Source organism: Anopheles merus, chromosome X, assembly GCF_017562075.2.
Source record: "Anopheles merus strain MAF chromosome X, AmerM5.1, whole genome shotgun sequence".
Taxonomy (NCBI): Eukaryota; Metazoa; Arthropoda; class Insecta; order Diptera; family Culicidae; genus Anopheles; species Anopheles merus.
This window is the reverse complement of record NC_054081.1, coordinates 21,907,999-21,922,555: the sequence shown is the minus strand read 5'-3', so window position 1 is coordinate 21,922,555 and position 14,557 is coordinate 21,907,999. Positions and strand designations below refer to the sequence as shown.

The 14,557-nt window shown below is 36.3% G+C and overlaps 1 protein-coding gene across 1 annotated transcript in view; it reads left to right on the top strand.

Moving 5' to 3' along the window:
* LOC121594133 (zinc finger protein 236) overlaps nt 1-12,833 on the top strand; it is an 82,694-nt gene extending 69,861 nt beyond the window's left edge. The window contains exon 5 of the mRNA XM_041917485.1: nt 12,244-12,833. Coding sequence (XP_041773419.1) covers nt 12,244-12,303 — 60 coding nt within the window. The 3' untranslated portion in view covers nt 12,304-12,833. The remainder of the gene's footprint in view (nt 1-12,243) is intronic.
* The last annotated feature ends 1,724 nt before the right edge of the window (nt 12,834-14,557 follow it).

Below are 14,557 nucleotides of genomic sequence, written 5' to 3'. Positions count from 1 at the left end.
TATTACGTGGTGAATGCCGTTCACATTATGAACACATAACGGATTGCAGGATTTTTTCACAAATAGCTCTGCCTTCGTAGAAGAAATATAATTCTTATTAGAACCCGTATCCACCAACAATTTCATTTCTGTTCCTCTGTGTGTAACCGTGATGTAGGGTAAATAGTTCTTATTTATAGCGGTTCGCTGTGTGGGTGAGCGACGAGAAAAAAATTTGGTTATCGGTACACTGTAATTCCTCTGCGTGGAATTGCGGGGGACCGGTTGGAGCGAACATTCTATTCTGGTAATTGTGAGAAGGGTGTTGAGCATTGAGCAATGCTTCGTCTGGTTCTATTTGAGCCTAACTCTATCGGTGTCTGTTGAGAATACGCACCGGTGCGATTCGACACATCTTGTGATCTTGTAGAAGTATTAGTGTTTGCATTCGCCGTATTAAAAAAGGGACGAGCATTTGAGTGCGAATAATTTATCGATCGTGTCGATGTATTATTGGTTCTCTTTCTACAGCCGATCTCCTCAATACACGCATCATACGCTTCACGTAATGTGTTAGGCTTACGAGATCTCACTACCCCGCCGATAGGTTCCCGGATTCCACTCAAAAAAACATGAAGAGCATTGGCACGGTAATTTGCAATCCGATCCTCACGCACACTTATTTCACTTACATCAAACTGTACACTGTTAATAAGTTGGGTTAGTATTTTAATCACATTGTTATCACATTGTTAGAAGAATCCTTCTTCTAAGGGAACATTTTGCTTAAGATTGAAAAGATCAGCTAATAACGTTTGGCTATTTCTTTTTTCTGTATAGTGGTTTATCAGTGTTTCTCGTATTGATTTCCAGTCGTTCTGAATGCCGTACATTTCTAAGATATTATCCGATTCATCGATAATTATTGCTCTTATTGCTTGAAGCCACATGTGATAGAAAGGCGTATCTTTAACAGATAAGACAAACGGCATTTAATTATCTACTGAGGTTATGAGGTATTTAATTTAAGTATGTTACCACTACAAGGCAATAGATTGCGAATCGCTTGGGGATTTTTCATCGATCGAACAATAGCGTCCGCTTCTGCTACCATTGTTGCCACTGCTTTGGGTTGCATTTCGGTTTGGGAAGAGGGGTTAGGAAGAGGATAATCTGAGTTTAGCATTTTCTCGACTTTATCGCACACTATAATGTTTTAACTAACCTATCTGAACACTTCACTGATAATTAATACTTATTTTTAGTAACAGAGTATCTCTTTTACAGTACTTAACGATTTCCAGGTTATTGGTCGTGATTGCCTCGTGTCGTTTCTGCGAGCGGCTCGTCGTTGCTTCAAGCGGATGATTACCGAGTGCCTGTATATATATATAATTATGTTCACGGAGTAAGTTTTAAAAAAATATTACTGGGGATCTTTATTTGCGAACTGCTAAACTAAGACTGAAGCTAACTTCTGGATTCGGTACTATTTAGCTAGGCTGGTGTTTTCGGTGCTGCCAGGTTTGGCGGTCACGTCGTCGTCCACGTTTATGATGATCATGTTGCCTCGGTCCGTCTGAACATACGACACCACACCTGGTCGTGGGAACCTGCTTCCAGTGGAGTTCCCGTTGGAACCTGACTCCGCGCGTGGAGTAACATCGATGGCTCGCTTGCGACCGTTTTCTTACTCAGCACCTGTATCATAGCGCGTAGCGCATGTGTACATATCTCCTCCCTCCTTAAACGTCGAGCGTCATCGATCGACTTACCGACGTTTGCAGTGGGATGATGTTGTGAATAGCTTCGGTAGACATTTTCTTCTCTGCATGTTTGGTTTTGTATTTGTAGATGCAAAATGCAGTTATAAGACAGCCTGTTAGAACAACAATTAATATCCCTCCTGCAATTGTATGCGTGCGTAAGCGGAGTGTTATTGTATGGAGTTGATGTATGTTACTAATATGCATTGTGTGCAGATCTTGTATACTTGGCTTGTTTAGAGTTATTTCTGTTTTGCTGCCAGTTAAGGGTAGGAAGTAGTCTTCTTGGTCTAACACATCAATATGCGCAGTAAATGTGCTATTTAAGATCTTTACGGTGCAATTGCCGGTTTCAATTAGTGTGGGTACTGCTATTATTTGGCTGTTTGAACATGAATCAATGACTGGCACGCTAAAGGTGGTATCGATTAGAATGACTCCTGGTTTCATTCCTCGTATTATTATTCCTCATATGTTCGGAGCTCGTGGTGGTGGTACATTTAGATGGATGATTTCTGATGATATTTGAGATACACTCGTCGTTTAGCGGGTGTGGGTTGTTGCAAATCGTGCACTCTTCGTTTACATTGAAAATGGTGTTTTTATGCTTGGCTACAAATTTTACATCCGTCTATTCTTCTATGTCTTCTACAGTTGTACAATGTTATCAATGTTCAGGATAAGATTTACTTGTTCTATTTCAGTTTTTACGACTTTTATCTGATTATTCATTTGATTTTCGATTTTTATTTTTTAGAGTTTGTGTAATTTTGTTTACTGATTTTTCTATTTCGGAATTAATTCTAACTTGAGCGTTAATGTTGGATATGGTTTTGTTTTCTGAATGTTCTAAATTCTGAATGTTCTAAGTGTTTTCTGATCTGCGATTTCCTGCGATTATTTTTATAATTGTTCTTAAACCATTTATTATGCCTCTCTTTTGTTTTCTAGGTCTTTTATTTCCTTATTATTTTTTTTTTAGCTGATAGGATTTTATAGTCTAAGGTGTCCTTAAGATGGTTGGTTAGGCTAATATTATTGGCTAAATTCTGAATATTGTTAAGGTTAGTCTCTATAAATTGTTGCTGTTATAAGTTTTGAATTTGTTAAAACTATTATGAGGAAATGAATCATTCCAAATTTCATTTTTATAATATTTTTATAAGTTTTTTTTATAATATTCAGCTGTGATTTCCGTAAGGATGAGAAAGAATTTAAATGGTGTGTTAGGTTTTTCGTTTCCTTTTCAATTTTGATTTGTGAATTTTTCTTCCATTTCGGTCTAAAATATTTGTAACTAGGTTATCGAAAACTTTCGTTTCACGATACCTTTCTTCGTGTTTTAAATTATTTCTTTTCCTTTCGAAGATCGTGTCATTGTCTTTGAATAGTTCTGGTTCTTCTCGTGTTTTGTTTAATTTTTCTATGTATTTGGATTTTTTTTCTTTTTGTTTTGTGGCATACACTCTATAAAGTTCCTCTTTTTGTTTGATTCTTTCTTGAAAGTCCTCAGGGATAGGATCTTCGTTTTGGAAGCAGAAAAATAGTTCTTTAGGGGATATGTTTGTTTGAGAGTGTATAGAATCATTGTAAATTGAGACTGCCAAATTAATTTTTGAAGTAGTTGATAATTTTTTTGTAGAATCTCGTAGTGAGATTATGTTGTGCAATTCTCTTATTGTTCTATGGACAATTTCTATTGTTCCATTAGAAGAGGATTGACCAACAATTGTATAATGGAATTCTACATTATTTTCTTCAAGAAATTGTTTGATTGTGGTGGATTTAAACGAACATTCTTGGTCCATCACAAGCAAACAAGGTCTTCCAACGTTAGCGAAGAATTGAGTTAGTGCTTTTAGTATATGTATAGCGTTTCTTGATTGTAAAGGAATCGCCAAGGTCAGTCTTGAGAACTTATCGCAAAGGGTTAGAAAATGTTTATCACTAATTATAAAGATGTGCATATGAACGATTTCCAAAGGTTTTTTAGGAGTGGCAGTAATTTGATATTTTTGTTTATATGGGCGTCTTTCATATTTAGCTTTTTGACATATTTTGCAAATGTTAATAAATTTAGTAATTTTAGTTTTCATGTTTGGAAAATAATATTTTCTAGCAATATGTAGCTTGGTCTCAATAATTCCTCTATGGTTTGCATTATGTTGTCGTTCAATAATCAAATCCTGGTCAATTTCATCAGTTACATCTTCTAAAATTGTTTTTGTCCAAAATAGTTTGATCGATTTTGCGCGAGAGAAATAGTTTTTGTAGATAATTTGTAAGGTTTGTAAGATTTTTTCACTGCAACAAATGCCGGTAACACATTTGGGAGATGCATATTCTTTGATTATGTTGATCAACATAGCTGGTCCAAAAAGGGGTGTTTTTATTGTTATTCTATGATAATTTCCGAAAAGTGTAATTGCTTCTCGAGAATCATTGTTATTTTCTTCTAGTATTATTTGATTTCTAAATTCATTTAGTGGTTTTTCAGTTGCTGGGATGAATTCGTCATCATTAGTATCTGCTGAGTGTTGCGTCATAGTGTCAGTATTGTTAGAGGCAGTATTTGCATTTAATTCGGATGTTAAAGCAGGGTTTTCCGTTATGCGGGATAGTGCATCTGCATTTCCATTAAGAGTACCTTTTTTATACTTAATTTCAAATTCGAATTCTTCCAAGGCAAGTTTCCAATGAAGAAGTCTTCTATTTAAATCATTTTTCTGTCTTAGCCAAACAGAGGTTTGTGGTCAGTTCTTATTTCAAAAACTGTTCCGAAAATGTACGGTCGGAAATGCTTGGTTGCCCAAACAATGGCGAGTAGCTCTTTTTCGGTAGCTGAATAGTTGCACTCTGTTTCGTTAAGCGTTCTAGAAGCGTAAGCGATTGGGTGTTCCTTACCATCTTCGAATTTTTGTGAAAGTACAGCGCCAAGGGCGAAATCACTTGCGTCTGTTTCTAAAATGAATTTTCTGCTAAAATCAGGATATTTTAAAATTGGATCAGTAGTGAGCATTTGTTTACAATCGTTGAAACAATTTATAAATTCGTCATTATGTGTTATTTTAGAACCTTTCTTAAGACATTTTGTGAGGGGTTTGGTCAGTTTTGAAAAATCTTTTATGAATTTTCTGTAATAACCAAGGATTCCTAAGAAGCCTTCAATGTGGGTTGTTGTTTTTGGTATGGGCCAATGCAATATTTTTTCCTATTTTGTTTGGATTGGGTTTGATGCCATCTTGAGTTACAATGTGTCCTCAGAATTCGCACTCTTTTCCTAAAAATTCACATTTGTCTAATTGAACCTTTAAATTTGATTCGATTAATTTTTTCAACACTTTATTCAAATTGTCCAAATGTTGTTGGAGTGATTTACCAAAAATAATAATATCATCTAGATATACGAGACAGTTTCTTCCTACAAGGTCACCTAAAATATTATTCATGGCCCGTTGAAAAGTAGCAGGTGCGTTTTTCAAGCCAAAGGGCATTCGTATAAACTCGAAGTGTCCTTTTTCTGTGCTAAAAGCTGTTTTTGGTCTTTCCTTTTTATCAACTTCAATTTGATGAAAGCCGGATTTTAAATCAAGTGTAGTGAAGTACATGCTTCTACCTAACTTGTCCAAATTTCTTCTATATTGGGAATAGGGTATCGATCATCGATCGTTTTTTCATTCAATTTTCTATAGTCAACCACGATGCGCCATTTCTCTTTTCCACTTGCATCTGATTTTTTAGGGACTATCCAGATTGGGGATGTCCATGGGGATATAGAATGTTGGATAATACCGTCAGCAATCATTTCTTCGATTTGCCTATTCACTTCTGCTTTATGAATATTGGGGTATCTATAAGTTTTTGTATGAATGGGTATATCGTCTTTAGTTTTTATTCGATGTCTAATAGCGGTGGTGCATGAAAGTTTTTCTTTTTCTTGATGGATGATGCCTAGATTTTGTTTAAGAATTTCGAAAAGTTTATGTTTTTCTTCTTTGTTTAAATGATCGGTGCGAATTAAATTTTCGAGATTTGCTATGTAATTTTGCGGATGGTCATTATATGGGTGTGTGCTCATATGATTTATTTCGATCATTTTGTCTAATTCATATGTTTTTGCTGGTTTAGTCCAATGAAATGTTAATGTGTCGCCGTAATTCCTGGCAAGAACTTTAGCATATCCTTGTTTTGCTTTATAAACGCCTGAAGGAATTATTGCATCTTTTATTTGAATGTCTTTCGGAAGAAAAATGTTTCTGTTTGTCTGAGAAACAGGAAGCTTTATAATTTGAGCATTATTAGCATTTAATGTAATTGAAGGGGGTTCTAATGTTCTTATTTCTAAGTCGATTGTACGATCTGGTAGAATAAGTTTATGATTTTTTGTATCAATTAGTGTTTCCATATCGGAGAGTGATTCGTATCCGAGTATTCCATCAAAATAATTATGACATTTGAAAAGGTAAAATTTTAATTTTTTATCTAGAATGGTTATGAATGTGCATTCTTGTGATTTGAACTTACCATTTTTATTTTTTATGGTGATTGTTTCGCATTTCACTCTTTGAGTTAGTGGAACTAATTCTGGATTTAAAAAATTTTTGTTCACTCCGCTGTCTACTAAAAGTTTGATGTTTGAGTCATTTAATTTTGTTGTGTAAAAGGGTAGTCCGTTAATTGCGTTTAACTCGGTGGGTTTAAGTTTGCAGTAATTTGAAAATTTACATCTTCTTCATTATCGGTTTCTTCGTCTGAATCGGATTCTTCTGATATTGTTTTTCCGTCATCTTCTTCGGCTAGATGCGAGAAAATTTTGTTTCTCATTTTGGACCGTAAGGATTGATCGACGTCCATGGGAACAATTTTTGTACGATCTGAAGATGGTTTCATGTTATTGAATGGTCTATTCTCAAGGTGTTTAGGTTGTGAAAATTTATTATCCCTTTTTACATTTTTATCGACACTAGGATGTTTTTCGAACCCATTATTGGTGTTTGATTTAGTTCTTTCGGCGTTTTGGAATCTGCATAGAAAGGCGTAAGCTGATTCCAAGTCTTCTGGTTTTGCGGTTTGAGCATATCCAAAATGTGTTTTGCTCAGACCATTTATGAACGCAGCGAGGCATTCTTGTTCTAAAAACAGGTTAATTGCCTCCCAATGTGAAGCGTATACCGTATTCTGTCTTGCTACTGATTTCATATTGATCAAAATTTCTTTTGTTTTTCTATAGTGAAGGCCCAAAGATTCGTTTTGTTTTAGGTTCCACAATTGTGTTTGATACGTTGCGATATTGTTTCGATCGCCATAAACGTTCTGCAAAATATCTACGACTTCATCAAAAGTAGTAGGGTTTCCGTTCACACAAATAGTATCACGTGCTTTGCCCTCTATCTTATTAATTACGGTCTGTTCGTAGACACTAAATATTTCTGGTGCCACATTGTTTTTGAAGAGGTCTAGTGTTTTTTTTAACTGTTGTTAACCAACCGATTAACTGTTTTTTGTTTCCGTCGAATCCGGGAATGACCCTAATTGGATCTGGGATACGAAAATAGTCAGCACTGCGACTCGAGGTCGTTGGCTGTTGTTGTTGTTGGAAGCGTTGTAAACTATCGTTTTTCGCTTGGAGTGTGTTAACGCGAGTTAGCACATCGGCATCAAACTGCTGATGCGGCGGGTTGAATAACTTGGGTGTCGATATGCTGATCGATATATGCATGCATATGCATGTATGCGTTGGTAACAAATAATGGAAAATAAAGTCAGTTGGTTTCTAGCACTCAAAAGGTCCACTTCTTTCTAGCTTCGAAGAAAGAAAAATAACTGGCGCCCGAATAGGGACCTGAAGAAGTTAAACGGGAAGTGTATAAGTCAAAAAAAAAAAAAATCCTAACATTAACAGTAGTTAAATCTATGGTCAAAGGAGCCATTATTAAGACAAAGCGAATTTTGGGACACCGTGGTAAACACCCGATAGTCGAAAGGAATAAAAAGGAAACCCTGCTGTAGCTGCCCAACTTTCCCCCGCGGAAAACTTCATCAATGGAGATCAACTCAAAATTACTGTAAGTATTCAAACAAAAAAATCCGAAAAAGCATTTTTTGGTGAACAATACAAAGCCTCGGTTTAATTAGTGATCGGTGAATTATAATTGTGACAGTGTAAAGTAAAGTGGAAGCTAAAAAAACAAAAATGACCAATCCCAACTCCGAAATTGTTCTACGATCTTTTGTAGAGATGGGGAAACCCCTGACTTTTTGAGGGACGTTCCAATTTTTGACGGAAACCCAAACGAACTGATGAATTGGATCTCGGATGTAGAAGATGTTTTTATCATGTATAGGGATCTTCCGGACGATTCGTTGCAGTTCCATTTGGTTGAACGAACAATCAGAAGAAAAGTCCGCGGAGAAGCTTCCGACGTACTAAACGCAAATAATGTAACATGCGCTTGGCATCAGATAAAATCAACACTGATGCTATATTACAAAGATAAGCGTGACGTGAAAACCCTAGACTATGAATTAACGTGTATAAAAAAGGGTTACTCTGAAAGCCTTGCCGGATATTATAGCAGAGTTAATGAATTACTAACCGCTATGATAGCACAAGTTCAAACGGATAGCAAATATTCCCTCCACGCAAACGTTCATATAAATTATTTTAGGGAGAAAGCTTTAGACTCGTTTATTAGAGGTCTTGAAAAACCGTTATCTACACTGTTAAAAACTGCTGACCCGAAGACCCTTAGCAAAGCATATCAATTTTGCCTTGATTACTTTAATATGGACATTCGATCAGCACCTTATAAGAATCAGTATGGTAATCAAATTCCTCTAATACTCCTAAGCCAAAAGATCTAGGGTACGAACCGCAACACTCCAGGGTAGCACCTAGAAAAAATTGTGTACCAACCAACACCCCCTCCCAGAACAGCCCCTCCACCTCCACGTCCAGCTCCACGATACCATCCAGCTCCACATTACGTTCCGAATCACCAATATGCCTCCCAGAGACAATACCCTGAGCCAATGGAGGTAGACCGAAGCACAAATTCAAGAAATATTAATTATGGAAATAGACCCTCGTATGGGGAAAAAAGACCAAGACCTGCATCAAGCCAGGAAGCATGGGTAAAGAGACAAGCTCACCCATTGCAAGCTCATCAAATGGATAGCAATGACTACCATTTACAAGAACAAATCAGGGACCAGTTCACTGATGAATATGATATTACAGAAAACAATCAAAATATAAATTTACAGCACGACCATGATCCGCAAGAGGGATCAAGTAGAAATCATCAGAACCATTTTTTACAGTGGGAGATGAGTTGGTAGTTCCCTGTCTTCCGTTTATTAAACTCAAAACTACCATTGGAACTTTTCCATTCTTAATAGATACAGGTGCTAATATTAATTTAATAGATCCAAAATTAGCACATTCATACGAACACAGCAAGCCGTACAAATTTTCTATAGGCCAAATTAGTAGTGCAAACAGTAAATTTTCTCCCACATATGCCATTGATATAATTTTTTTCCATCCTAAAATTGATTTTGAAGATCGCTTTTTACTTCACCATTTTCATGATTATTTTTATGGTATAATTGGCAACAGCATGATGAAAGCTTTGGATGCTATAATAGACCTAGGAAAAGATCAAATAACATTAACTAGAAACGGGAACAAGTTTGTTGTCCCAATTTTATATTATTCACCGCATAATCATTCTTCTCACAATTTAATCCGAACATCTCTCCTCTCAAAATTAGAGTCAGAAAAACTAAAAAAGGTGTTGGAGAAAAATAGCCATTCATTTTATAAACCAGATACTAAATTAACTTGTACAACTAATATCGAATGTGCAATACACACTACGGATAACTCCCCAGTTCATCAAAGAGTTTATCCTTACCCTGCTGCATATGCTGACGAAGTAAATAAGCAAGTGGAAAAATTATTAGAAGATGGAATTATTAGACCGTCTCACTGGGCTTGGACATCCCCGGTATGGATTGTACCAAAAAAGTCAGATGCGTCAGGGCAAAAAAAAATCCGAATGGTTATAGATTATCGCATGTTAAATGCCAAAACCATCTCTGAAAAGTACCCAATGCCTGAGATAAACTACGTAATAGACCAATTAAAAGGAAAAAAAATATTTTTCAACGTTGGATTTAGCATCCGGATTCCACCAAATTAAGATGAAAGAATCAGATATTGATAAAACAGCATTCGCTATTAATAATGGCAAATACGAATTCACTAGAATGCCATTTGGCTTAAAAACGCTCCAGCGATATTCCAAAGAGCGATTGATGATATTTTGCGAAATTTTATTGGAAAGATATGCTACGTCTATATAGATGACGTTATAGTTTTTGGAGACAGTTTGGATAACCATCTAGAAAATTTAGATACAATTTTGAAAACATTAAATAATGCAAGGTTAAAAATTCAATTAGATAAGTCAGAATTCCTTCGTCAAGAGGTAGAATTTCTAGGTTTTATTATTAGCACTGACGGAATAAAACCTAATGAGAACAAAATCGACGTAATTAATAAATACCCCGTGCCCAAAACTATTAAGGATTTGCGTGCATTTTTAGGATTATTGGGCTACTATCGACGATTTGTCAAAGATTTTGCCAAACTAGCAAAACCTCTGACAAACATTTTAAGGGGGAAGGGATCTGACACATCGAAAAAGAAAATTACTTTAGACTTACATGAAATTGAATGTTTTAATAAAATGAAACAAGTATTGTCATCAAGCGATATTTTAATTTATCCAGATTTTAATAAGCCATTTATTTTAACAACAGACGCCTCAAATTTCGCAATAGGATCAGTTCTCTCTCAAGGTGAATTAGGCAAAGACAAATCAATCCACTTCGCCTCAAGAACCTTATCGAGGACAGAAGAGAAATATTCAGCTCCCGAGAAAGAGATGCTTGCTATTTTTTGGTCATTGCAAACGTTCCGTAACTATCTTTATGGAGCGAAAGTTAAAATAGTAACCGATCACCAACCCCTGACTTTTGCACTATCACCGAAAAATACGAATGCCAAATTAAAGCGTTGGAAAGCTTATTTGGAAGAACATGATCATGAGATTTTATACAAGCCTGGCAAAGGAAATGTTGTGGCTGATGCCCTTAGTAGAATAGTATTCTCTGTGTCTGGCACACAACATTCGGCAGAAACTAGCCAAGATTTCTACATTATCTCTACAGAGGCCCCATTAAATGTTTTTCAGAATCAGATCATACTAAAGGAAGGGAAACCGAAAACAGTATTCGAAAACCCTTTCCCAAATTTTAAACGAACTATCATTTATACAGATACATTAACTGAATCCTCTTTTTTACAGATTCTTAAGGATCATTTCATATTAACAAAAATAAACGGTATTTTAACGAGCGAAGAAATTATGGATAAATTTCAAGATGTTTATAGAAAGTTTTATGGAAATCAGAAACTCCTTAAAATCCGTTTTACACAAAAGCTCTTAGAAGATGTATCGGACGAAAATCTACAGATGAATATAATTACGGCAGTGCATAACAGGGCACACCGTGGAGCCCAGGAAAATAAGTCGCAAATTTTACGCAAATACTATTTTCCCAAGATGCAAGCCAAAAAAAAAAAATTGTTTCTAATTGCAGTATATGCAATGAAAACAAATACGATCGTAACCCGATTAAATTTCCTCAACAAAACACTCCCATACCAAAAGCACCATTTGAGATTGCTCACATTGATGTGCTTTTTTTGGAAAAACATTTTTTCCTCACCTACATCGATAAGTTTTCAAAATTTGCCCAAGTTAAGTTGATTCAATCGCGAGCAGCCGTTGATATAGTTCCAGCTGTAAAGGAAATTTTAACAAAGTACCACCCGCCAAAAATGTTAGTTATGGATGGTGAAAAATCATTCGGCACTCAGGATTTAACCAACTTCTATAAAGTCCACAATATTCAGACCTACTTAACCGCTACTGGTCGAAGCGAGATGAACGGTACGATAGAAAGATTTCACTCAACCTTACTCGAAATTTATCGTATTACAAAATCCGAACAAAAAGATATGCCCATTCCTGACCTTGTCCAATCCTCAGTTCATAAATACAATTCATCAATCCATTCCACAACTAAACATACTCCATATGAAACTATCCTACCTTCCTTCCGGTCATCTGATATTTGCGAGAACGTTTATAAGAATTTAAATGCCAAGCAGAAATACGATCTTTTGCTATACAATAAAAACAAAAGAGAGATAACTATACCAATTGCTAAAACGATTTATGAAAAGACTAGGGCTAGATTAAAACACAAACCATGATACAAAAAGATTAAAGTTAAAAATGTTAATAGGAGCACAATAACAACCGAAAAATCTCGCAAAGTTCATAAAAATGACCTAAAAATTAGATAACGGTCGATGGCACCTTTATACTAACTTCAGATAACTTTTGCTTTTTTATTACAGTTTACTCCTTTCATTATGCTACCTATATCCATCCAACGGACAGAATATTTCCATAGATAAAGTAGACAATCAACCAATAATAGGAATTGATCTAGGGCCTGCAAGAATTAAAATTGATAGTTATCATTATGTTCACCATTTCAATATCACTGCATACAAAAGTTATTTTCAAACAATAAGGTACGATTTCGAAAAAATAGCCCCAACTCAGTTTATACCGATAATAAAAAATCAATTAGATCATTTGAACACCCTCATTAGAAAGCTCTCTCCAGTCAATCGTTTTAAACGTTGGGATTCCGTTGGAACCGTTTGGAAGTATTTAGCAGGGAACCCTGACGCTAATGACCTTAGAATAATAAACAGCAGTTTAAACGACCTGATAGATAACAACAACAAACAAATAACCATAAATAGACAGTTTAATAACAAAATTAAAGAGTTAGCTTTTAACACAGTCAAGGTTATAGAGCAATCAAATTCATTAAAAACCCATTCAATTGTTATATATATGCACTTAGGAAAAATTATAGAATCCGTTCAAGGAATTATAGATAGTATAGTTTGGACAAAAGCGAATATTGTTAATGAAAAGATTTTGTCAGATTTGGAAATGAATTTGCTAGAAAAAAGCTTACAATCTAAAAACATACCCTCACAACGAAAGCTGAAGCTCTCACGTTCATCGAAACCTCAATCGCCACCAATAATCGCGAAATAGTTTTGCTACTAAAAACCCCTAAACTCGACCCCAGAATCTTCCGTAAAGTCAAAATCTATCCTGTGTTGTACCATCAAGGGCGAATCCACCTGGACCACACATCATACGTCATTAACGGAAACATTAGCTACATGGTAAACAGTCTCAATCAATACGTATATTCCATGAGTGAAGTCAATCAAGATCGATCAGAATGTGTACCAAGGTTAATTGGAGGACAACAAGCTTCATGCAATTTTACAAAACAGCCACGTACATTTGAAGCGTTTCGAGTAGGCGACCAAGCCGTGTTGATCAACTCAATCCAAAATTTCTCGCTTTTCAACAATTGCGGAACCAGCAATAGAACGTTAAAGGGATCATTCGTCGTCAGAACAAACTCATGCGACGTATGGATAAATGATGTACAATTCTCATCGAAGGTGGTAGAAATGATAGGCGAGCTCTCGTTATATCAGTTGGACGGAATAGTCGTCAATAAGCAGCACGAGGTTATCAATATGTCTATCGAACACCTTCTAGACCTACACCTTGAAACAAGGAAAGAACTCGAGCACATTCGTTTAGAGAACCAATCGCTATCCATCACCTGGCCATCCATAAGCCTTTTGGGAGGAACGTCGATCCCTCTCGTCATATGCATTGTAATTTTGCTGATATGTAGAAGAAAAGCAAAAGCTAGAGTTGATTTGACGATCGCACCTGCAAAACCTGCCTACACAACGTTTCCACAACGTAGCTATGTTCCGGGGACGTCAACAACATAAGGAAGGGCGAGTTAGCACATCGGCATCAAACTGCTGATGCGGCGGGTTGAATAACTTGGGTGTCGATATGCTGATCGATATATGCATATCGATCCCGTTAGCCGACCGGCAAAAGCGTTGGTAACAAATAATGGAAAATAAAGTCAGTTGGTTTCTAGCACTCAAAAGGTCCACTTCTTTCTAGCTTCGAAGAAAGAAAAATAACTCGCGTTCCTCTAACAAGCGCATAGATTCAATCAATGCGTGTATATTTTGTTCCATTTTCACTGGAATTTTCTTGTCCCTAGTGAATTTCAAAGAACGAACTTTTGGGAAAGGGGTATATTTTGGCATTCAATGATAAAAATTGTTTGTTGCCTACCGCCTTTTTATTATAAGAGTGGGGAACTTATGCTTTAGGATGTAACTCACCTTTTTTATCCACGTGTCGGGGAATTAGGGGTTTCCGTTACCTGTCCTTTGCTTTGTCCTTCCTTTTCTTCTTTGGTCGCTTGTTGTCCACGGATTGGGTCAGCGATTGTCGTTCCTTTTCTTCTTCGGTCGCTCGTTGTCCACGGGTTGGGTCAGCGATTGTCCTTCCTTTTCTTCTTTGGTCACTCGTTGTCCACGGGTTGGGTCAGCGATTGTCCTGCGTTGATTAGTTTACCCAGTAACGCTGGCTGGGGAGTCTTGCCGCTAGCTTTTGTTCGAATGTTCTCTTCCAATTCTAAATAGTTGAAACCAACCGTTCGTGCACTTGTTCTTACACTTTATGAAATAATGAAATTCACGCGATCGTCACGAGTCAACCACGGATCGGGCGATGGAGCAAAGTCCGGGCGATATA